The sequence below is a fragment of the Podarcis erhardii genome (genome assembly GCF_964252035.2).
Source record: "Podarcis erhardii genome assembly, chromosome: 1".
Taxonomy (NCBI): domain Eukaryota; kingdom Metazoa; phylum Chordata; class Lepidosauria; order Squamata; family Lacertidae; genus Podarcis; species Podarcis erhardii.
The window spans coordinates 83169768-83195281 of record NC_138497.1 but is presented as its reverse complement, the minus strand read 5'-3'; the positions used below and the strand labels follow the sequence as shown (position 1 = coordinate 83195281).

Here is a 25514-nt window from a genome sequence, read left to right as displayed (position 1 = left end):
TTTTTAAGGGAAATCCCCTTATTCCGAATAGGATTCCTCGCAAGAAAAGGGAAAAGTTGACAGCTATGGTAGGGTCTCAGTTGCGTACCAAATGAAACTGATATGGAGAAAATGTCACTTGAAAAAAGAGACATTGCACATACTTTTGTAAAGCAAGAAATCTTTAATTAAAAATATGTTTAAAAAACAAAGAAAGGAGGGTGTGCGACGATGTCTCTTTAAGAGCGATTTCTGCCCAGGTAAAAGTGGGCGGCGCCTCTGCTCGCGTCCCCTCCCCTCTTGCCTCCCCTCCGCGTATGTCGCGGCGGATTAGCAGCTGCGGCCAGCTCAGCGCCTGAGGATCAGGCACACACACACAGGGGGGCGGGGGAGAGACAGATTTAGCTTCGCGGGAGGAAGGGATGTGAGCGTGCGTGGTGTGTCTCCCTCCCCAGCCTCTGCACGGATGAAACTCGCGCGTCCCTGCTAGCGATCGGGGCGAGGAGGAGGAAGAGGAACCTTCCCTCTGGGCTGGAACTCCACTTCCTGGAGAAGCCCTCCTCCCCGTGCGGAGTTTCGGCGGGGATCCCGGCTTCACCTGGAGAGAACAGCAGAAGGAGGAGGAGCCACAGCAACACCTGTCCAAAATGAAGGACCGGCTGGAGCAACTAAAGTCGGTGAGTGGGGAGCCTCCTTTCCTTCTCCTCCTCGCAGGGTGTAATGCTGGCCTCCATAGAGCGCCGCCGAGCTTACTCCCGAGTAAACAGGGAGGGGATCGAGCTTCGGGAAGGTATTAGCAGCGTAAAAGGAAAGGGCGAAGCCCCACCAGGGGGGCTAAACCAACGAGGCCAGGTCCATTTTGAAGATGGGGGGGGGGTCTGTATAGTGAGGGATCCTGTGTAGTGGGTACAGCGTTGGACTTTGACCCAGATTCAGATCCCCATTTGCCCATGAGACTCACTGGGTGACCTTGGGCCAGTCACTGTTTTTAAGCCTAGCCTACCTCTCAGGGTTGTTGTGGGGATTAAAATGGAGAGACCGGTTAGCCGGTTTGTGACCCTATAATAAATGATTCATGGAGGAGCCGTATGTGCTTCCCTGAGTTCCTTGGAGGAAATGCAGGATATCAATGTAGCTCACCATAATATAATTCAGCTGCACCTGCTATCCCACCCCTTGCTGGTTGTATTCCCCACAAGCAGAAGTAGGTTGAGTGGATCTGCTGTCCACACTGTGGGAGCAGAAGTGCTTAAACTTAATTTGAAGTAAAAATGAATTTTTTCAAAAGTGGGTGATGAGGTTTGGTGGGGAGAGAGGAGGCTTACAGTCCAATAGCAGCAGCAGGTTATAAGCTTTACCTGACAGAGGGACCAGAAAGGTGAATTTGCTTCTACCTGACAGCAGAAACAAAGGGTTGTGAGACTAGGCACAGTTGTAAATGGCAGCAAATATGTTTATTGCAGCTTGCACAGGCACAGCGGCACATTTGGGAGCTGCGGCAACTGTCAAATCCTTGGCACATGCACTTGTAAGGTGGGGCAGTTGAATATGCATTTGTGTGTGCACAGTTTCGATGTGCGTGTTAAAAACAACAGAGCAATGTGAAAAGCTGGCTGGGAGGCAGTTGTTTCCTGAAGTTTGAAGAGAATTAATGGAGGGGCAGATTTGAGAAGATGATTCTTGGAAGGAGTTGGGGGGTCTCCTTTTCCTCACCTCCCCCCACATGTTGCATGAAGAAAACTGGAGTTAGTTACTTCCTCCTTTTGGTTTCCCTCTATGTGACACTCCTCTCTCTCTTTCCCCACCCATGCACAAAGACTTTCCACTAAAACATGTGCCCCGGGACATGGCTGTGCAAGATGTCTTGAAAGGCATCGGCACTTTGGGCTTAGGTACTAAATTCATATAACCTGCAACATAACCCTCGGGGACTTATAGCTGCTGCGGAGGAGCCCTTATTCGAAAAAGAGTGTTCATCCATTCATACTTTTGGGTCACTGTAGACAGAACATAATGCACATTCTCTCAGAACGTGACTTTTTCTTAGACAAGTAAGCCAGTTTCCTAAATTAACCTTTCAGCTGTATATATAATACACAAAGCTAGCTTGGAATGAGAGTTTCGCTGCGATTCTCATAAAGTGCACAATCCTTGCAGAGTCACTTGTACATGTGAAGGGGCTGCACATAGTGTGATCTTAACAAGGTGGGACCCTCAGCGCAGGTTAATTTCTCACAGATTTTATTGCCAAAAGGTGTTAACTAGTTCAATGCGTGCCAGGCTAAGTAAAGGCCTAGACATGCTCCTCCTTTCAAAGCTGATGGAAAGGCCTGGTTCAAAACCCGTTGTTTTCTCTTACACCATGTAAATGACAATAATGGAAAGGGGCACGTTATGTTTGTGCTTGTTTTGGGTGCAGAGTTTGATTCTATTTCATCTCCCACTTTCCAGCGCAACAAGAGCTCCTTGCCTGTTGGGACTAACCGGTTGCCTAATTGTCGAGGAAGGATGCTGTGGAAATTGTGGCTGTGCCACCATGCCCCCTCTCCTTGCTCTTGCAGAGTTATGAAATGTAGAGCTTAGCCAGAAAGAAGGCTGGCAAGATGCCAAAAGTGGACTAGTGACTAGTAGAGAGAGAGAGAGAGGTGCTCAGCTCTGCCTGGAGATACACTGCCAGTGCCCCTGAATTTGAAATGTACGAAGGGCTGGCTGCTGCAATTTGGTCATGAGAAAATGGTGTTTGCCCATATTCTACAAACTCGTGTCAGATTCAGTTTTCATTTTTATTTTAAGCCAGAAAAAGAGGTTTGAGGGATTGTGACAAGTTCAGTTGAAATATTGCCGAAGCTTGTGGTGCAAAAGTCATTTCACCACAAAAATCTTCTGAGGGGGATATATACTGTGTCCCCCTTGAATGAGAAATAACTCCTAGATACATCTTGCCCATTTTTCTGTAAACTATTCCAATCTGGTGGCGGGAAGTAGCAAGTGGCACCAAAAGTTACTTTGTTTGTTTATTGTTTCATAAAATTTATATATTGCTAGACTGTATACAATATACTGCTAGACTGTTTCATAAAATTTATATATTGCTAGACTGTAAAAAATAAAATAAAAAATACCTCAAAGTGGTTTACAAATAGGTTCTGCTTATGAGCAGGCAGTAATGATTTCACACTTCATATGACCTGGGATTGAGCTGTGGCCATGTGATTGGACATAAGTGGCAGCAGACAGAACGGGAAGAGAGAAACTCAGTCGGGGAGATAAGGCTGACAATCCAGTGAGGGGGGTTATGGCAAGAGTCTTCAATGGGTGGGGCTGGTCCTAGCTTGGAACCTTTGTCATGCCTCCGATAAGAGAGAATATAGAACACTTATCTGGCTTATTTTTCCAGTTCAAGTGACACAGGTTAAATAGAAATGTCAAACAGATGAAGTCAAACTTCAGGTTTCACAGGCATACCTTGTTTTCTACACACACACACACACACACACACACACACACACCCCAACACTGTTGAGGGGCAGTAGCACTGCTGAACTGAAATATCTGAACGACTTTGAAACTGAACTAGAACTTGTCTAATGCTAGAAACTAATACCAGGCTGCAACATAAGGAAATGAGGGGCCTGTGGCCTTGTCATATCAGAAGAGATGTCACTACCCTTTTCTGTTGCAAATTCCAGAATAATACCTATGCAAGTCTATTGTGGCAAAACCAATGAAGGGCGAGAGTCTTGGGATATCAGAAAGGATAACATGGCTACTGTTTTTGGTGGGTGGAAGTCCATGAGGTGTTACATACAGAGGTGCAACAGATTCATATACAATACAGAGAAGGCAGCAGGGGGCAGGAATGGGACCTTGAGAGAGATTGCAAGCCTGTGGCATCTGTAAGTGAAGTTCAAACTGATACAAAATAGCCTATTACCAGTGGTAGTAACTGGTATGCTATTTCCCAACTCTGCTATGGTAATGTAATGTCCATAATGGGAGAAAAACCCACGGTCTTGAGGAAGACCTAAATCAGTGGAATCAAATTTGCTGATGAACCTTGGCGCATCAGTTTCATGCTGGTGCTTTCTGCTGTCTTCCTTCGTAACATTGTTTTCAAATAATGGTGACTTCTGGGTCAGCATCAAAATGTCCTGCAGTAAAATATTCCTCTGTTTTTGAGTTTTTAAATATATTGAGTTGTTTAATGCCAGGGTTGTGCCCATTCATTCTTTTGTGAAAATTTGTCCTGTTCGTCCTGTGTAGACCATATAAAGGCATTGTTGGCACTTGTTCCACCCTCCAGCATATTATGCCATCACCTACTAACAAAGCCCTTCTGCTGTGCCACAATTAATCTATTCCTGTATGAGGGGCCACGAGAGCCCTTGGAGGCTGCTAACTGTGATGTCCCCGCTTGTAAAATAGGAATAAAAATTGTATCAAGAGGGCAGTTCTCTGGATTGTGTGTGCTCTTCCATAATTTTTTTTTTAAAAAAAAGTGCACTGAAGCAACCTGAATTCTGTAACTTGCACAAATTATGCAAACTTGCACCTATTATCTCAGTTTGCATAATATTTTTTTGCTTCTGCAAGTCAAGAGGGAATGCAGTGAACTCTGCAATGTACTGACGCCCCATTCCCTGGCTGCTAATGGAACCTTTTCCTGGCTTTTGAAAACTTTACTAGACATTACACACACACACACACACACACACACACACACACACACACAATTTGTTACTTAAAGATGAAAAACATTCTTTTAAAAAAGAAAGGGGAAAAGCTGACATTGTCAGGATGCTGAATTATCTTCTTTTCTGTGTGTGAATGGAATTGGGGGAGATGACACAACCTTGACAGTAATCTCTGGATTTCCGGGAGTGTGGGTTTCTGTTCTTGGTCTGTGATTGCTCCAGGCTGGGAAGTAGCAATCCTATGAACCAGAGAGAACTGAGTTTTCATTCCTTACTTTAGAACAAAGGGGAATATGTTCCATAAGTGCTCCTTGCTTTAACTCGGAGAGAAGTGGTGATGAATGTTATGCTCTTTTTCTCTTTCATTGGAAGACAGGTTTTTAAAGGTGAACTTAAGCATCAACCAGTTTGCCAATAATACAATAGAAGAAATACTGCTGATGACAGATCCCCCTTGAAAGGTGCCAGGTAGTCAGTAAGGAAAGGCTCTGTAATAGAAACTTCCTTTTTTATCAATGACACCATTATGGCTTTGGACTGGGGATAGCAGAATGAGCTGCAAAACTGCTTTGACTCTTCTCTCTGTGTTATGCTATATATAAAGAGACAGAAGATGCCTTTTCCCATCTGGGCCAGTCTATTAGACTTCTTACCTGCAGAGCTAGAGCTTTGAAGTGAGATCTTTGTCAATAAGTTGTGCTCCTGGGCCTCAGTTTCCATTGCCAATACTGGATGCGTGTGCGGTTATTAGGTTGTTAGAACAAAGTCAGATTTAATACATCTCTGACTGGTTGTCTTTCCTAATCCAGATATGCTCTGCCAGAGAACCGGATATTAAGTTTTGCTTTATTTTATTATTACATTTCTATACTAAAGCTCTTTTTGCCCCCACTCTAAAAACCAAGGGGGCTTCCCTGGCTCTGTCATGGTTTTCCCTGGAATGATATGTTCATTTCTGAGAAATAAGGCATTGTTTCCGATTTTCATTTGGAATCAAATGTTGCAGCAGCTGCTTCTCGTGCCTCTTTTCCTGCTATGTGTATGTTTTTAAATAAAAATCATTGTATGCTATGGCCCAGTTCTGAAAGAATGAAGTGGTTTTCTTTATGGAGATTTGAGCAATTGCTAGGGACCTCACCCCCCTCCAAAAAAAACCCTCTCTGGTTTGTGTCTATTGTGACCAAGTTGGGAAATGCAGAGTATAGGCCTGCATTTGCTATAGTCTAGTGTAAATCTAAGGTGGGTTTTTTGGAACTGGTGGGTCACAAAGGTTATATAATAATTTCCCAGTATTTTTTTAAGGGGAGGTTTTCCTTTGAGGCCCACCTCTTCTTCAAAAGACCCAATGTGACCTTGTCCCTAGGGAAGTGAGGTCTATGAGGTGAATCACCTGCGTTTCGCTTAACTAGAGCAGGGTTACTCTTCCTTGTTCCATGACTTTTGGGACAGTGTGGGCTGTCCCCTTCCCCATCTTTAAGGAAAGAGCCATGTTTCCCGCCTGTGAGAGAGACTTGGTTGTTTCTCTGCCCATGATTCAAAAGAAATGGGGGCAGGGCAAAGGGAGCAAAGGAGAGGGAGTGACAGGGATTTAGTCAGGATTATAAAGCCATCAGCCAGGGCCAGAGGAGATAAAACGCTTGGGAGAGAGAAGGGGATTAATTTTATTTTTATTCCTCAGCAGACTCAAGTCCCAAAGGGACAGGGGGAAATCTTAACCGAGGGGAGGGGGAGCGTTTCCAGAGAACAGCTTGCAGATCCTTTTCCTGAAGGAAGAGCTCTTCCCAGGAGGCGGATGTGTTGAGGAGGGACTCTCAGCACGTAGGTTCTCCCTGTTATTCAAGAGCTGTGCTCACAGGTAAAACCTACATACACAAGTGGGGGACAAGCCTCTGAATCTTGCCCTCCCCACCATTACCTTCTTGTTCATGGAGGGCAAGGTCTCAAGTGGGATTTTAGCTACCTTCAACTCCATACCTAGCTTCCTCTCCCCACCCACAAATCGTCAGAACTGTAGTTTATCCCTCACAGAGCTACAAATCCCCAAACCCTTAGCAAACGACAGTTTCCAGGATTTTTCATGGGAAAGCCATGCACTTTGAATGTGCGGAGTGAATGTGACAGTAGTGTGCTGTATGACTAGGTTTCTGGGAAGTAGGGAAGGGCATCAGAGCTTTCACCTCCTCAAGTTGGAAGGTGACAAGTCCAGCAACAGGGAAGCAGAGCTTGGTGGGATCAATTTTACACCCAAGCAGAATGCCTGAATAGGGTCTTAGTTGCATTTCATTCTGGCTTGGTAATGGCCTAGTTCAGCTGTGGGCAACTGTAGTAGAAGTGGGTGCTGCTTGGCTGTCCCTTGAAAGTTCCCCATATGGCAGCTTTTGACTGTGGTCAATCTGTGTGTGTGTCGGCTTGTTCTGTGATGCTCACCCAGTGCCACAAATTTTATTGCACTCCAGTGGGGCTATAGCATAGCCAAAGCAGGAGAAGAATAAACCTGAACATTTGTGGTGTTAAAAAGCCATGGAGTTTCTGCAGAAAGTTACGGGATATGCGCACTGATTTGGAATGAAGGAGTGTGAGCACCCCCAAAACTTTTGCAGGCTCAAACAGTATTGCAGTTGGAATCACATGTGACTGCTCTAATAGCATCATGTGCGCAAATGATTATAAATATGAAATATAAAGGACATCTGAAGGGGTCTTAAGTTCCCTTCGTAAAGAGTGCTGTGCTTCTTGTCCCATTGTGAGAGCTGACAACTCTCCTCTCCTCTAATAGCAAGTAAAAGGAATCAATGGGGCTGGCAGCTATCATGATATTATTGCAGATGTTGTGGTTTAGGGCTTTCACTGGCTTTGTTAAATCCTAAAATCATGAGGATCTCGGCTTTTATTTGAAAAGAAACAAAACTCCCAAGCTTATATTTGCATGCATGGAGAAAGATTGCCACCTGGAATGTAACTGGTTCAAAAGAGCTGTGTTCAGTGTTTATCTCAATTTGCAGCTATTTAGTATAATTATTTTAACATGCTAATGTCACGGCTCATAACTTTTGAATATGTGGGGTTGGTAGTCCTTTGGATCTGTTCGTTAAAGGCATCTAGGTCCCAAAGTGGGAAGCTGTGTGTGTGTGTGTGTGTGTGTGTGTGTGTGTGTGTGTGTGTGTTCTGTAGGGTGACTTTGTGACCTGTGTATGCTTTCTCTCTCCCTTCTTTGTAGGCTTGCCAACTTCAACAAAAAACGACATCAACAAATCCTAGCCTCTGGTAAACTGTTCTAACCTGCCCCACCTATCTTGGTGGTTGTTTCCTTTAAGGAAATCAGAGAAGCTCTTCACCTCTGATCATCAGTACTTGTTTCTCCCTCTTATCCTTTTGTTCTTCTAAAACTCATGTTGTCCACTGAGAACACTGTGGTCCATCTGTGGCAGCAGTGGCTTCTGTTCTATTCCATGAATTTCCAACTCTGTTCCGTCCCAGGTTTGCTGCATGAAGACCCTCTGACAAGTCACACCCATACCATACATTTACCCCTCTCAAAGGAATAATGGGAACTGTAATTGACCCCCCACAGATCTCCAATTCCCAGAAACCTGAACAAACTACAGTTCCCAGGATTATTTGGGGGAAGCTGTGTGCTTGAATTGCGAATTATTTCCATTGTTGATCAACCATATTAGTTTCACAGAAAGCTATAGAATAATTTTTTAAAAAAAATGACAGCATGAATTAAGGAACTTGGGGACTTACAGTTCTTAAGAGATCATGGTCACATTCACTGCATACATTTAAAACACTATTATACCACTGGGAACTGTAGTTTAAGAGTGCTGACCTAACACAGTCACAATTCCTAGCACCCTGAAAACAAGCCAGGCTTTCCATGACTGTTAAAGTGGATCTGACCCTTTCCTCATAGAAGATACACTACTCTCTGTCTCTCAAACAAGAAGTTCCAAAGTTCTTATTATATGGAATGACAATGTTCCTTTAAGTCATAGAGTGGTCTGTGTCAGATAAAACTCTGGGAAAGCTGTGTTTCAGCTTATACAAAACTTTTAAACTTATACTTTGAAAAACATTTTTAGAACAGTTTATATGGTAATTTAAAAAAAGTTTTTAAAAGTTAACTAGTGGAAGGTGACAGCTAAAAAGCCAACTATTGAGACGTTAGCTGTTTCTTTAACTTTCCAGCTAATTATGGTACCAGCTAAAGTTCTATGGCTGCTTGGAAAGAAGACTGAAGTCCTATCCTTACTCACCTGGGAGTCAGCTTCACTTAATTTAATAGGATTTACTTCTGCGTAGACATGGTTAAGATTCTGCTGTCCTTCCCTCTGAGCTAAGTTGAACTTGTCCTCTGCTAAGTGTGGCTTGGCTTGCAGCCTTAGTTGTTTTTAAACGTTGTAAGTTTTTGAACTTGTGGCTCCAGAAGCATGCCTTATAAAGTTTAAAGCAAAAATAATAGCTCTTCTTACATGTCCAGGCAAATGACTGTTTGTATGGGCAAGTGCCCTGCCCTTTAGAACAAAGGAAAATAGTGGGATAGCCCACATGGTACCTTCCAGATGTTGTGAACTACATCCCTGACCATTGGCCAGGCTGGCAGGAGCTGGTGGAAGTTGGAAGCCAACAACATCTGGATGGCCACAGGTTCTCCATTCTGGCCTTAGGCCTTACACTCAACTGAAGGGCTTCATTTCTTTGGCTAGCAAACAGAAGTGACTTTAGGGAAGGCACTACTTTAGTATTTCTTCATTTCTTTTCTCTAGAATTTCTCCTTTTTGAATTTGAATGGCAGAACAAAGCCAGCCTCAGCCAAAGGGGAAGCCCTAAGTCAGAAGGATAGGCTGTCGCTTCTTAGGAAAAGACATTTTGTTTTTGTGTACATATAGCAGATGTCTGCCCTACCCTTCAGCAAGAGCTTTCAGGGCAGCTCGCAGCCAAGTGAAGCCAATTAAAAGAGTAAAGCAGCATGGCAGCCAAACCTACAAACTGAAACAGTAGCAGAAGAAAAATGTGTAAGCTGACATTTAAAAAGGTCTGGGAGGATAAAAAGGTCTCTGCCTAACACTGACAAGACCTAAAAGTAAAAGCCAGGCAATGCTTGTGTTCCAAAGCTCAGGTACTACAGCCAGCTGCCTCACCTCGGAAGGCAAGGGTGGTTAACAAACAGACAGATATTTGTGGTCAAAGGTAGGGCTTTACATTGTGCACTTTGAATTGTGCTTGGAAATGGGCTGGCAGTCAGGGAAGTTGTTTCAAAACTGGCAAGAGGGGCTTTCCAAGGCTACTCTTGGTTAATAGTCAAGCAGCTGTGTTCTGAGGTTTTTAGGAAGTCTTCAAAAGCAGCTCCACATATAATGTGTTGCAATTATGTGCTTCTGGAAGCATGCTAAGATCTATTAGGGCACTTGAAGAGAAACTAAAGGTTCCTGTTTCAGTGGCTGGTGAAGTCATGGCATGCTGCTAGACTTCACCAGAAGTATGTAAAGTGGTACCTCTGGTTAAGAACTTAATTCGTTCCGGAGGTCCGTCCTGAAACTGTTCTTAACCTGAAGCACCACTTTAGCTAATGGGGCCTCCTGCTGTCGCTGCACCGCCGCCACACAATTTCTGTTCTCATCCTGAAGCAAAGTTCTTAACCCGAGGTACTATTTCTGGGTTAGCAGAGTCTGTAACTGATGCGTCTGTAACCTGAAGCGTATGTAACCCGAGGTACCACTGTACTTCACCAGTGGTGAAAGGTAGGCATGAAGTCTCAGCATATTGTTGTGGAGTGGTAATAGTCACTGTAAGCTTCTGCTTTTTAATTTGAAGTGTGTGGGGACCAGCACTCTGCCCCCACCCCCAGGGTAAAGCACTCTCTGCATTCTTGGAGGTACTGGTACTTTTCTTGATAAAACATCATTTGACATCAATTTCATTTAAGGGATTGTGGTGGTGAATGGGTGTGATTAAAGCAGCTTGGGTTAGCATAAAGCAAGCAGTACATGCAAGATCTCTCCACAATACTGCAGTTCATAAATGGTGCTGTGTGATGACAAGCATCATCCACACAGAAACACATCAGAGGGCTGTGTAGTAATGCACGGCTGTGAATCTGCTCTAAGTAACAATCTAATCCTAGGCAGTGTTCATTGGACAATCCTGCAGTGTACAGAATTTTCTGTGCAGTTATGGTGGCTGGTAGTCAGCAGAATATATGGAAATCCTGTAAGTCTAAGGTTAGAATGTAACAGAAGAAAACAAGGCTATTTCTGTCTTGTGTGAGTGTGTATGTTGGGCCATTTTGCTTTTTCCAGGGCCAGGCTGCCAATATGTACAACAAATGGTAGACTTGTTTTGCATCCTGTTTCTGCAGGAGGTGCTACATGATGCTTTGGGGTGATTTCAGAACCAATTGTGGCATGCCCTCTGTACTTTGGGCTGGTTTCTGTGCAAGGAAATCTGACTCTTAGGATTAGTTGACACACTTACCTAAAATTTATTTTCCTGAACGTGATGGAGCAATTTCTTTACAAGTCAGGTGTAAGTGTGTATATCACACAATGCATATATGAACAAGGAAAATAGAGGTGGTGGCCTATTATTTTTATAGTGGTTTTGTATGCAAAGAGTTGCTATCTCTACATAACAACTCTTTGAGATAGCCGTTTGTTCTAGACCACCCAGCAGTCTTCAGTGACTTGAGCAGGACTTTGAAGTTTGGACACCCACTGTCAAGTTGTGTGCTCAAATGACAAAAATGCAGATGACTACTGTTGGTAAGACAGCTGTATCTGCTATCAGTTCTGAAATCAAAACTCTGGCTGATATGTGATTATTTGCTTGGCTTACAAATCCCTAACAGATGACCAACATGCATCCTGTTCTCAGCGGTTTCCTGAGTAGAAACTTCAAATTTAGTTCTTTGTAAAAAGGGTGGGCTGGCTCTCTGAGCATGTGACAGTCAGAGTTGGAATGCAACTTACTGCTCCGTGAACTGGATGATGAAATCGGCAGCCAGCCTTCTTCTGCTCTTCTCCCCTGCAAGGAGAGGAAGAAGGAGGAGGGCAGCTGCGTCAGCAATTGTGCTTAGCTGAGTGCAGTGAGAGTAAAGTTCAGCAGAATTGTTTGTGAGGACAAAATGCAGCTGTGAAAAATGTGCTCAGAGCCTACATACCTTGACCTTGGATCCTTTGAGGAGTAGAAGTAGCCAGTGCCATGGGAGTCATACCTCATGAGAACATCAGGTGATAAGTTGTTCCAGTTTTCTAGTCTTTTGCCACTGGTCATGCATTACCCTTCCACCTAGTTTCCTGTTGACATTGGTTTTAGCAAAAGCAGTTATTGCTTTGGGCTTGTTTGGATGTTATCCCTTAGAGGTATAAACTTCCTTGAAGATGCTGTTGTAACAGGTGTCTCCATTGCTTTTCAGACAGAAAAAAGGCCTTTCCCCGGTTTCAAATCAGCTTTCTGCTATCCTGTCTGAGGTCTCATACATACTTCCGCTTGTTCTGTGCCTAGAAAGAACAGGTCTGAGTGGTTTTGCCTTTGCCCTGCCACTTTCCCCCAGATATCCTACCCTTTAGAGCTAAACTGGAGCAAATGTCAATCTGGAGAGACCCAATAGACCTTTTTCTCCAATTCAGTGGTTTTCCCAGGTGAAAGCAGTGAAGCAAGTGGAAGCTATATCTCCTTGAAAAATAAGGATACAAATCACATGATATGCTAGTTGTATCATGTTTGGTCCTTCCTGAAAGTGTGGCCTAGAACCTCAGCATAGACTAGTGGTTTGGGTTAATCACTTGAATCATAGAATTGTAGAGTTGGAAGCAACCCTTGAGCTCCATGTATGTGCAGCACAAAGCTAATTGGGACACCATACACAGTTACTAGGGGGTAAACACCATTAAACTTCAGGGCTGTAATGCCTTAATACCCCTTCTCTCATCTGCAAGGAATATATAAGTTGCATCAAGGCTTCATATTTCCAGGATCAAGCCCCTCTGCACAATACATTAATGTGATACTTCCTATAACACTTACAGCATACAGTGGTACCTCAGGTTACAGATGCTTCAGGTTACAGAACCCAAAAATAGTACCTCTGGTTAAGAACAGAAATTGTGGCGGCAGCAGCAGGAGGCCCCATTAGCTAAAGTGTACCTCAGGTTAAGAACAGTTTCACGTTAAGAACAGACCTCCAGAACTAATTAAGTTCTGAACCTGAGATATCACTGTATTATGGAGCACTTCTGTGTAAGCCTGAAAACTGATTTCTGTTGGTGGATGTGACTGCTTTTGACAAAATGTTCTCAGTTCTTAATAGTATGGTGGAACAACTGATGTGGTGCAGCTATTTCTGCTGAGACTGGACATGAGACACAGGAAAGGAATCCCAGCAGCACATCAGTGTGCAATTTTTGAATTGTGCACTTTTATTTTAATTCCATGCCATTTAGCTTGTTGTTGTTTGTTGTTTAGTTGTTTAGTCGTGTCTGACTCTTCGTGACCCCATGGACCAGAGCATGCCAGGCACTCCTGTCTTCCACTGCCTCCTGCTGTTTAGTCAAATTCATGCTGGTAGCTTCAAGAACACTATCCAACCATCTCATCCTCTGTCGTCCCCTTCTCCTTGTGCCCTCAATCTTTCCCAACATCAGGGTCTTTTCCAGGGAGTCTTCTGTTCACGTTTAGCTTAGTTTTATTTAAAAGACTTTTAACCCACCTTTCAAGGTGCAGTGGCCTCATGAGGTGGTGTGCAAGACTCTAAAACACCTTAAAATAGAATAGCTACAATTTCAACATTTAAACCACAAACTAAGATGAGAGAGGGCTGAGGCCATTTAGGGCTTTAAAGGTCAGACCAACACTTTGAATTGTGCTCGGAAGCCTATTGGGAGCCAATGTAGGTCTCATATGCAGCACAATTCAATCCAACATAGAAAATAATTAAAATGAATTTATAGTTCTTTTTTTAAGCAACAAAGCCCTATGGCCTATGTATTTCTCTAGGGAGGGAGTTCCAAAGCTGTGCAGCCACCACTGAGAGAGCCTCATTAACACTAATAGTAGCTCTCTCTGGCGTGGACTCGTTATATTAAACAAAATCATTACAGCTGTATGACAAGTGTGGCTAACCTGTGGCTTTCCAGAGGTTGCTAGACTCCAGTGCCCATAATCCCTGACCATTGGCCATACTGTCTGAGGCTGGTGGGAGTTGGAGTCCAGCAACTTCTGGAGGGCCTCAGATGTTTGCTGGGATAGCAGTGGATTGGAGGAAAAATTGGGATTTAATGTTTACATTAGCTGCTTCAAGCTGTGGAGAGGCAGGTAAAATGGGTTAAATGAATACTAGGAAGTTGGGACCGACATATAACTGGGTGTAAGGTATCTGCCAAGGCAACATGGCTTAGCTTGAAGGTTTGAGAACTACTCCCATAGTGGAGTACCCAGTCGGAATACTGCCAAAAGGCTTCTCCGGCAGATTGCGTGGCATCTCCTTTCCGCTTTGAAGGAGATCGTTTTTTAGGCAGCACTGTATTATTTCTCCCTGCCTGCTGTAGGTTCTGCTGCTCAAGCAGAGGAATGTGTTGAGTTCAAGCTCCTGTATACACAGCAATGGAGTTGGGTATTCCTTAGAGGTTCTGTGACGAGGGAGAAGACCAAGCAGAGGAAGAGGATGTCGCATGAGAACGTAGCGTGTGAGGGGGAAGAGATAAAAAGAGCAGATGTCGCCAGAGCCCATGTCTATCTCTGATTTCCATAACTCTGTAAATAGAGCAGAGAATACTGTTAAAGGCTGGGGAAAGGAATATTGTGCGGGTTCAATGAATGATTCCTGCCAGTTACGCAATAGGGCTTCTCCTCCCCCTGCACACACCCCAAAATTGACTTTAGGGGAGTTGGGAGAAGCCCTGGTACAGCTCACAGGGGGAGGAGAGGTGGAATCATTCCATCTTGGCAAGCAGAAATGCTTGCTTGCCTGGGGGGGTTGGATCACCTTAACACAATGCTGAATTCCTCCCACTGAGTAGTACAGAATTCAAACTGAGCTGTGACTAGAGTTCCTGGGCCTTTCCCCCCCCCCCCGCCCCTTTGGCTTTTTGCATTTTTATGACCCATAAGAAGCCCACCACCACACCTTTCACCAAGTCCTGTGAAACACTACATCCCCAAATGAATCCAAGCCAAGGCAGCATACATAAATAAAAAGCATGGACTCAAACTCACCCACTGCCATTTTGAGGAATTCCTCATTTTCACCAATGGTGGCAAATGTGATCTGTTCATATCTTTAAATTCCCTGTGGACATGTGAGTGCCTGCCAGAACATTCTGGGAGGTGTTTTCTGCTTCTTGGAATGTTACAATTCTGCAAGTAGCATTGTAATTCTTTTCCTACACTCCTAACTTTCTCCTCGTTCAGTCCATTGTGTTGCCAGTGGGAATGGTTATGTTACCTGAGGCAGCTCCCTTTGAGTCCATGCTAATTACTGGCAACATATACTAAAAGCACTGTTTTCTGACATCTCCTTTCAGTCATTTTCCCTCTTCCAGATCCAAATGTATTTTATTTGCTAATTATCCCAAAGGGTGCTGACAATATTCTTCACTTCAGACACTAAAATATGAGAAACAGTAATTTTAAAACCCACCAGCCACAACCCTAAGTACGCTTACTGAAATAGGGCTGGGGAAAATGTGGAGAGAAGGATTGTTTAAGTATTTAGAAGTACCTGTCTAGACTAGGTCTATGCGGTTCCCCCCACAAAGGCAGAAACATTACTTCACCTCCAAATGGAGGTTAAGGCTTAAACAACGAACTTTCAGGAACTCCCATCTTGCGAGTTGCCTTGCTAGATACTTTACAGAGCAAACAGGGGGAAAGTGCTTGCTTCCCCCTTGCTGTTTGCGCTTGGTGTGACCCAAACATGCAATTTAATCTAAGCAGCAAGCATAGCTGCTGAGTCTGTGCATCAATAAAAGTAAACTCTGTAATTTCCCTCAGAGGACTGCTTAATAAATAGTTAGAAAAAATGATTTATGAGAAATGTGAAGGCTACAATACCAATGCCTTTTGAAGGGCTTGCCACGGCTTTTCTTCACAGGGGTGTAGGAAGGGGGGGCGGGGGGGGAAGATGCCCCGGGTGCCCTCACAGAGGGGGGTGACATTCGACACGCTGCCTGCCCGTGACTCCCAAGCCTACCCCGAGCCACTGGTGGAAGGGGGGAGCTGCGCCGCTTTGCCGGCGGCATTCCCCCCTTCTTTCTTCATTTTGACAGCTTGGGGGAGGCTTGGGAGTTGCGAATGTCCGCCATGGGCAGCTCACTCCGCCCCCGGCTGCAGGGTGCGCAGGCTGCTCCGGGCACCCGAGTGGCTATCTCGCGCCTGGGAGGGCACCCTCCACGCCACACGCCACACACCCCTCAGGAGCACACCTGCCCTGAGCAGCGCGGACATATGCTCCACCACTGTTTCTTCATTACCCCATTTTTAAAAAGTCAAATAACCTAGTATATATCCTGGATGCCAATGTAAGGAGTGGAATAGCCCTATGAATGCATCCTTTTCAAAAGCCTTATTGCCTTCAGTTCATATTCTGCCGTCCAGCCTGTTGAAGTTCCTTGTTCCAGCATTGTGCATGAATCCTAAATATGGCTGCTGCTGAATTCTCCTTTGACTCCCATGTGTTCCTAGCCAGTGGCAAGGCTGTGTAGTCTGCGCCATGGAGACTAACTTATATAACTGAAATATACAGTTTTGATATAGATAAGCTTCTCTAAAAATCGGGTGCTGATGACTTAGTTTCTCAGACTCTTCTTTTTCCTTCCCTACATTTAGCTCAGAGGTGGGGAAATTTCTGACTTTGTGGGATAGATCTTTCTCCCCATTGGTCAACTTCAACATGTGGGCAGTACCACTCACCTGTCAATCATCTGATGTCCCAATGATGTGAGTTATCCTGTCCACCTGTCAAAGGTGGCCTGCTGGGGTGGCAGGAGTTAGCAACCAAGCAGGTTTGAACTCCTTGTTTCAGCTGATGTGCAGGGAATCCTACCTGCCCCACATCTGGCATCACTTATGCTGTCAGGAATGGGGCAGGTGGGCATGGTTTGGGGAAAACAGCCTCACAGGCCAGATTTAGCCCACAAGCTGGAGGTTCATCAACACTGATTTAGCTGATGCCAAGGAAGTGAAACCCTCTTTTTGCTCCGAAATTAGTTGATGTCTTTGTTTGTGCAGTTTCTTTTAGAAAAGTGGTATAAATATTTTTAAATAAAATAAAATAGATATTGCATATTGCATATTGCAATTGCATGCTTGTGTTCACAAAATTCTTCTTCTAAGATCGAACTGTCCAGATAATGTGGTGTTTGTGCTGGAACTGTTATGGCTGTTGAAAGAAAGCAGGTGAAGAATAAGAGATAAGGGATTGGTGAGCTATAAAGATATGGGATAAAAATGAGATGAAAATTCATTATTGTAAATTCTAATAATTTAATAGACTGTCTTGTTTAGGACAACTCATTGTTCTATTTTGCTAATTATCCTGTGGAGTTGTGATACACTTGGGTGTAGTTGCACTTCGTTCTTTTAAGGCTTATTGTCCCCCAAACCATAACATTATTTGATTTGATCAGTTTGATCAAGTGATTGCTGGATATTATAGTTACTGTTGCAGTTCACTCACTCTCTGTGGACCATGGTAGATTATGATCACTGTGTGGAAGCCTGCCCAAAAGTATTCTGGGTTAAAAACAAATCTTGCCTTGTGCTGTGATAACACTGAATGAACGAGGAAGGTAGCAGATAAGTATTGCTAGGTTTGTTCATGCTTTGTGGCATTAAAGGCATCTGTCCATTCGTGATGGTGCTTTTTAGGGCTCCTGAACATGAGAATATTTAGTAATGCTTTCCCTTCAACCTGCGGATTCAGTACAACGACACTGGAGTATAGTTTAACCTGAATTCAGTATCCACAATAGTTTGCTCTGAGATAGGCCTTCACTGTCTTCCTCTATTAATTTTGTTGTGATCTTACAGACTGCTGCTTTTAGGGAATCATTGATCCTAGCCTGAAGAAGCATATATTTATTCCGAGTGAGCTCTGCTGAATTACTTGGCAGTTACTTCCTGGAAAGTACCGTATGTTTAAGATAGCAAGTGAAATTTCAAAGTAGTATGAAAATGGATCAGTTCTCCTCACCACACAAATTGGCAGAGCTAGGTTTGAATAAGGGCACTTAATGTGCTTGTGTTCCTTTCCTTATTGTTAAGTCTTAACATTGCATAGCACAAGGGTAGCCAACATGGTGCCCTTGTGGAATACAAAGTCCATCAGCCGCAGCCAGCATGGCTAGTGTCAGAGATGAAAGGAGTTGTAATCCAAACTACATCTTGAGGGTCACAGGCTCCCCATTTCTGAGATAAGCCAGTGTCATTGTCCCCCTTATGGCTGATGAGGAACTGAGGTTGAGAGAGAGCATGGCTGCCACGTAGTGGGTCCATGGTAGAGGTAAGATTTGAACCAGGGTCTTCCTTATTCACAGCTCGCAGATTAATTCTAACTATGTCTACTCAGAAGTAAATCCTATTTAGTTAAATAGGGCTTACTCTCAGGTTAATGGGGTTGAGATTGCAGACTCAGCCTCTTAGGCACTGTGCTGTATTGGCATTTAGTCATGTTCTTTAATCCCTTGAAATTTTGAAAACCTATATTTTACTTGCTTCATCTCCGCTCTTCAGAATCACTCCATTTGTTCACTGAAAGCTGAAAGTCCCTTCCATAGGTTTTAAAAGTTTGTCATGACGGAAGGTCATAAAAATGGCACTTCTTTAGAGCTAACCATTAAGGAAGGTGAGGCTGAATCTGTTTTTAGAATGTGTGTGGTTTTTGTCTAACAGATGACAGTGCTTTATTTTTTAAAAGGGCCTCTTTTTGCAATTAACAGAAGGTGTTTGTTCAGCATGTGGTGTGTCATAAATCAAGTAAGACCTTTGGTCATCAATCACTGTTTTGTATTTATTTAAGGTAATTATATCCTACACTTCATAATATTTACCCCAGGATGGTTTACAAACACCAGCAGGATTGGCAGCTTATATGGTGGAGGGTGCTGAAATTTGTAAATATTTTCCTTCAGTCAGTGCACGTTAATCACTAATGGGCCTTCCTTCTGACTATATCCTTGAACTATATCCATCAAAGGGAAAACTTTGTACCCCTGAGGAAATAAGTAGCTGAATAGTCTTTTACAGGTTCTCTTAGGGCCCTAACCTTTGTCTCACAAACAAACAAACCTTACACACACACACACACACACACACAGAGAGAGAGAGAGAGAGAGAGAGAGAGAGAGAGAGAGAGAGACTGACTGACTGTATAGGAAATACCTCCTGATGAACTGTAGCCCAAGTATCTGTTTGCAGTGCTAGGGCTGAGCCACACTGAGCAACTGCAGCCTGTCCCTTCCCCAACCTGGTGACCTCCATATGTTTTGGACTACAACTTCCTTCAGCCCCAGGCAGAACATGCTGGAGCTGACTGTTGTCGTCCATGACTTAGGGAGCAAACTAGGCAGGGCAAGGCTGCCTTAGAGCAAAAGGGACTGGCTGTGATAGCAACACAGCTTATATTTGTGCCCCTGTAATGTTGCTAATTTTTACACCAAACCGTACCTGTTTGCTTTCACCACTGGGAGATGTTTGTTCTTAAAATTAATCCAGGTCAAACAGCCCAAATTCTGCTTGGAATGATGCCGAAATGTAAAAAGTTAAACTTGAAGTATATTTTGAGCTTATGCAGTACAGTATAACTAGCCTGAAAAGCTATGTATGCAATGGGTTTTATTTATATGAAGTTCTTTTTTTTTTTTTTTTTTGGTATTTAAAAAATACTTTGTATGACTTGCATACACGCCAAAAAAAAATCAATTTCTGTTCTAATGCTTATTGCCTATTGAATTTTTATTGTTGTGACCTGCCCTCGGGTCATTTGATGATGAAGGCAGGATTTCAGCAATATAAATAATATTATTTTTTAGAAGACTCATCGTGGAACAAATTCCCTTTGTGATATTCAACTTAGGCTGCACGCTAAACCTACTTACCTGGGAATAAGATCCACTTAATTTAATCAGACTTACTTCTGACTGAATAGATATGGTTAAGATTGTTCTGTAAGTCTTACTTGAGGTAGCCCCACTGAAGTCAATGGATTAAATTTCAGTGAGTCTGCTTTGAGTATGATTAAGCTGGATATCACCCATATTTTTTTTATTTTTAACAGGGGCCCCCAGTTGCAAAGTGCCTTCCTACCAGCCTTTGTTTAATTACTGCCCCACCCCAAATGTCCCTCCTCTCTACCATCCACCCGTTTCATGTTTGCTGCTCTGACTGTTCGCTGTCATCCCACACCCCCTCAAGATGCATTGGACTAAAGGACAGAGGGTTTTTGTAGAGCATGCTGTGAGGGTGTAATGCAATTAAACCAGGATGCTAGCCATCTGTCCTGGTTTTCATCAGGCTGAGGAATGAATCATGTGCTCCTGTAGAGACAGAGTTGGGACACACTCATCTTTGGCCCGCCATGCCTAGGCAAGGAGAAGTATTTGCTGCTGAAGAAGGAAAGGGAACGGTGCAAGTGTAAGCAATTTCTGATTGCCTGGAAGTGATGGAGTGCAGCACAGGGAAGGCTGGAATGTGGGGAACGTCTGCGGGGGGGGGGGACGTGTCTCTGTGCATGCAGATCAGACCGTCTCCGTGTGTGAGAGCAGGACACCCCCGCCCTTCTGCAAGCAGCAATCCGTTAATACCTCTTGCGGTGTGTGTGTTCAGGACCAGATGTGAGATTAGATGCACTCCTTGTGAATGCAGATGGCTCAGTCACCTTTCCACTAACATAACCTCTGACCTCCATTTTGTGAGACTCAAGAGCACTTAACTGTAGTGGCTTTAGTTACTGAGCCAAGTAGCAGCACCTTGGAGGGACTGTCTGTGCTACTTAGAGAACCAAAGTCCACTTTTTGCTGTCTGAACCACGATACTTTTCTCTCTGAGGAAGCTGTAGAAAGGAGACGTTGTGCTTGCTTATCCTCTGGTGTGTAACATTTCCTGCTAAACTGCCCATAAATGGTCTTTGGAATAATAGTCTCCATTGCAAGGAAGTCTTTTTGCTGTCTCCTATTGTTTCTAAATTATTGTACATTGTGTCTTTAATAGTGTAAGCCATCTCGGAAGTGTGTTTTTTTATTGATGGGCGGAAGCTATATAAATGTAGTCAATAAATAGCAGTGATACTGGCTGTGGGAAGCTGTAAGCCATGAGAGCATTTCGTTTTAATTCTATTTATCTAATTGAAAGCATTTCTAAACTGCTGAATGTTTTAAGATCTCTTCACAAAAATGACATATAAAAACAGAAATTTGGTAATAACAGGGTCCGGTGAAACCTAGACAAAAATATGTCTTTACAAGACATCTGAAACAACTGATGGATGGTGTGTCATGTGTGGAAGACGGAAGGACATTCCAGAGGCAATGCTTTGTTTGTTTTTGGTTCACTGCCCTGCAATATTCTGTAGGGTGTGATTCTGTGAGTAAAATTTCCTCAGATGATCTTACAGCACATGATATAGGGGGAAGCAGTCTTTCAAGTAACCTGGTCCTTAAGTCATTCAGGGCTTTGTATCTTAGCAACAAGCCCTTGAACATGACCTGATAGCTAACTGACAGCCAATGAAGCTGCCTCAGAACAGGTGTACTATGTGTATCTCCAGGTGTCCCACTCAACAGCCTGGGGCAGCGTTATGTGGAGGAAGCCCCACATAAAGCATATTACAGTCGATGAGTTGTGAGGAACTCATGACTCATGGTGGTCACAGGAAATGGCATAGTTGGTGCACCAAAATCAGTTGACAGTAGGTGCTCACTGAAGTTGCTTGGGCCTACAGTGACAAAGGTGGTTCTAGAGCCGCCCCCCCCCAAAAAAAACAACAACAACAGTGTGCCTATTTCGTCAGAGGGAGTGCAACTCTGTCCGGATCTGATAAAACTCCCCACTCCAGTATCTGGGAACAAATTGTTTCATCTTCCCTCGATATTTCTCATCATGATTTGCCTGAGTCTTTGCCTGAATTTTTCTTTTACTAAGGAAGCGCATTTGGGTGGCAGCTCTCATTTGATTTTTTACTGTTGAATCTTGTTTTAGCAGGTGCAGAGGGTAGCTTGAGGGGGATGCAAGTGAAAGATGGAAATTGTCTAATTCTAGGTCACTGGCTCCAATCCAGCTTCAGATTCAGAACTGAAATTGCTTGCATCCAATAAATTACAGCTGGGAACTGTTTCCTCCCCTTCTTCACTCGCAGTGTTCTTTTCTGCAGGGCTTGGACCTTCTGTACAGTTCTCTGCTCAAGCTGCTTCACACACAATGCTTTTTTCTGTTTAGAGTCAAGAAAAAATGTGTACACGATCATCTATGAAAAGCCTGTCCCTGGCTGTTTTGTCACAAATAAATGCGCTTGGAAGCTGCTATTAACTTGAAAATAAATTCATGGAGAAAGCTCATCCGCATTCTCTGTCCAGCTCAATTTGACCTGTGGAAGATATAGAAAGGAAAAACTGAGAATTGAAAGCTGGAAGAAGCATCCTTCTTTTGAACTGATATTTCTCTGCCTGCATAGCAGTAGCATATTCCATTGCTCCATACCAGCCTTCCTCAAGCTGTCTTCCTTCCAGATGTTTTGTACTATATCTTCCCCACTGACCATGTTGGGAGCTGTGATCCAAAATATCTGGAGGGACAGAAGGTTGGAGAAGGCTCCTCAGTACCCTTGGACAACTTTTGGGCAAACATAGATTTTTTTGCTCGTTTCTGCTTGTTTCTCTATTGCTCCTGTCCAAGTTTGGGTCACACAGAATAGATGTAGATGTTGTTGGGCAGCAAGACAATGTGTTTTATTGATTTCTCCCTGCTCTTCTAACCGCAGATAACTGAAGTGGCTCACAAGTGTTAAAACAACAGTAAATAAATCTGCAATAAAAGTTTTTGGTTTTGTTTTTATTACGTAGTTTGAGTTCTCATTTTGTATTTTTATGTTGCGAACTGCCCTGTAATCTTCGGGTGAAGGGTGGTAAGCAAATTTAATAAATAGTAATGATAATGACAATCAACTCAGGCATTCTAGACTTTTATTGAAGGGCAATATGGACATACCTGTAATTCATTCTTGAGTCTTTGCTCTGGCTCAGCCTGTCAAACCTATGTTATATGTTATGGCTTGATGTGGCTGAATCCCATGCTACTCCAGAATGCTTGAATAGCAGGGAGGGTGGGAGGTGTGTGGCTCACATGGGAAGCTCCCATATTAGCTAGCCCCCAAGGCACCTGTAGAGGTATGGAGTCCAGGCAACCAACCATTTTGCATCAGTAACAATAAGAATTTGCTCATTGCTAGAGTAGATGAATGGTAGGTAAAGGGACCCCTGACTGTTAGGTCCAATTGCAGACAACTCTGGGGTTGCGGTGCTCATCTTGCTTTACTGGCCGAGGGAGCTGGTGTACGGCTTCTGGGTCATGTGGCCAGCATGACTAAGCCACTTTCTGGCAAACCAGAGCAGTGCATGGAAACAGTGTTTACCTTCCCACTGGAGTGGTACCTATTTATCTACTTGCACTTTGACGTGCTTTCAAACTGCTAGGTTGGCAGGAGCAGGGACCGAGCAACGGGAGCTCACCCCATCACAGGGATTCAAACCGCGACCTTCTGATCGGCAAGCCCTAGGCTCTGTGGTTTAACCCACAGCGCCACCCGCGTCCCTCTTAGATGTATAGTATACAGCTTTTTTTAGACAGCAATTTTTATTATATAGTCACAGACCCAATATTTCATTAAGAAGCTGTGTCTGACCTGTACCTTGTATTTTCTTCCAAGTTTTGATCAACTCACGTTCTACAAGAAGCCTATATTTCCTTCTCATGGCTCACATGGTCTATGGCAACAGTCCTCGCAGCCATCCGAGTCAACCATCTGTAATAATTTATTAGAATCTTAAAAGCCATTGTGTGCTTCACAACTGACAGCCTCTAAGGTTACTGAATCTGTCACTCGATCTTCCAGTCTTTTTAAGGATTTTTGTTTTCATTTTCTCCTCATGATCTTGGGAGTAGCTGGAACATTGAGATAAGATGACTGCTCTTCCTCAGTTTTGTAAATACAGTAAGCCCACTATTTAAGTAAATTAACTTGTGCACATTCAGCTTTACGGGCTTGGCAATTTTTTTAAAAAAGTAAAAGGGTGTGGGCATCCAGGAAAGAAGACTGGCAATCCCACCCACCATTGAACCCAGTGTGTTTTGACTATACACAATTTTGGCTTTAGGTGCTATCCCCAGAACCTAACTCCCATGTAAGTTGCAGGTTTAGTGTACTGTATATATTCACCTCAAAAACAAAGCATGTAAATCTCTCTCCCACACCTGTAACAAAGAATGCAATACCATAATCAAAGAAGCTTATATTTTGGGTATCTCTGAAAGCTGGATTCTGGAAACTCTGTGATAACTTTGTGCTTGCCATCCAAATCGATGGTACCCAATCTTTTCTCCTCCCTTTAGCTTTTATTCTCTGCACTCTGTTCTCTTGTCTCTCCATCTGAGACCTGTGATGCACAACCAACATCAGTGCTATGTCCTGCCCTTGAAAGGCCTTGGCCTTGACTGTGCAGCATGACTTCTAGTCAGTCAGCTTTACTGTATGCAGTTTGTTGACCTTAGGGCCTGGTTATCCTTTTGTCACCTTTCCACCCAAGGCAGAACGAGTCCCTAAGAGGGTGTAGTTTGTAGAGGGTGTAGTTTGTTTGGTTTTTGTTGCTCAGCAAGTGATGACGAATGATGTGCTATTTTTAAGAGCAGGCGTTGGAAGCCTGGAGTCAATATTGTAGAGGTGCATAGTTAAATAAAGACAGACATTTCATTTCAGGAAGAGCAAAGCAGACTAAGGAGCAGAGGGAGGGGGATCCAGCTTTGGGGGAGAGGCTAAAGACCCTTGGTTCCCTTTCTACTTAATCTGCACAAAGCAAAAGTATATCCAACTCTTCACTAGTTTGGAGAAGGCTACCAGCATTAGGTGTGGTCTACCTCCATACCTTTTCTTGAGCCCTTTCTGCTAATGGAATAGAACCACCCTCTTCTTCCACATCCTGGTATTTCCCTTTCTGTTGCAGTTTCTGTGGGTAGGAAAAATGGACACAAACCACAGAACATACAGTGGAAGCAGCCATCTGTAGCCTTTGACCAGGTGGAGATCCTGCTCTTGCTCTTACTGTAGATCTACCTTTCCTAGATTTCTGACAGTTGGTGATGGCAAGGCTGGACTTCATGAGCTTAGGATACAGGAGGCAAATCCTTCTGCATTTGCACCAGTGATCAAGTGGTTTGTGGTGGTTGGTTTCCATCCCAAGTTTTGACATGGACTCACTTTTCATGTGTTTCATGTGTTTCAGTGGCTTACAGGGTTTTATACAGTCGCACCTTGGCTCCCGGATGCCTTGGGTGTTCAACATTCCGGCTCCTGAATGATCGAAAACTGGAAGTGAGTGTTCCGGTTTTCGAATGTTCTTTTGGAAGCCAAACGTCTGTGGCTTCCGATTGGCTGCAGGAAGCTCCTGCAGCCAATTAGAAGCTGTGCCTTGGAAGTCGAATGTTTTGGAAGCCGAACAAACTTCTGGAATGGATTCCGTTTGGCTTCCAAGGTATGTGTATTAGGGTTGCCGTATTTCAAAAGGATTTTACCCAAAGTTGTTGAGCTTTTTTGAAAAACAAAAAAGGAGGATTTTATGATCTATTTTAAGGGAACAA

General features: G+C 43.7%; 1 protein-coding gene across 4 annotated transcripts in view; it reads left to right on the top strand.

The window, feature by feature from the left end:
* Positions 1-282: 282 nt before the first annotated feature.
* STX3 (syntaxin 3) overlaps positions 283-25514 on the top strand; it is a 41387-nt gene continuing 16155 nt past the window's right edge. For 3 of the 4 annotated variants that reach the window (XM_081879824.1, XM_081879827.1, XM_081879826.1), the window contains exon 1: positions 283-656. In XM_081879824.1, coding sequence (XP_081735950.1) covers positions 627-656 — 30 coding nt within the window. In that variant the 5' untranslated portion in view covers positions 283-626. Of the gene's footprint in view, positions 657-21167; positions 21313-25514 lie in introns of those variants that run through there. The other variant, XM_081879825.1, reaches the window with a different exon arrangement.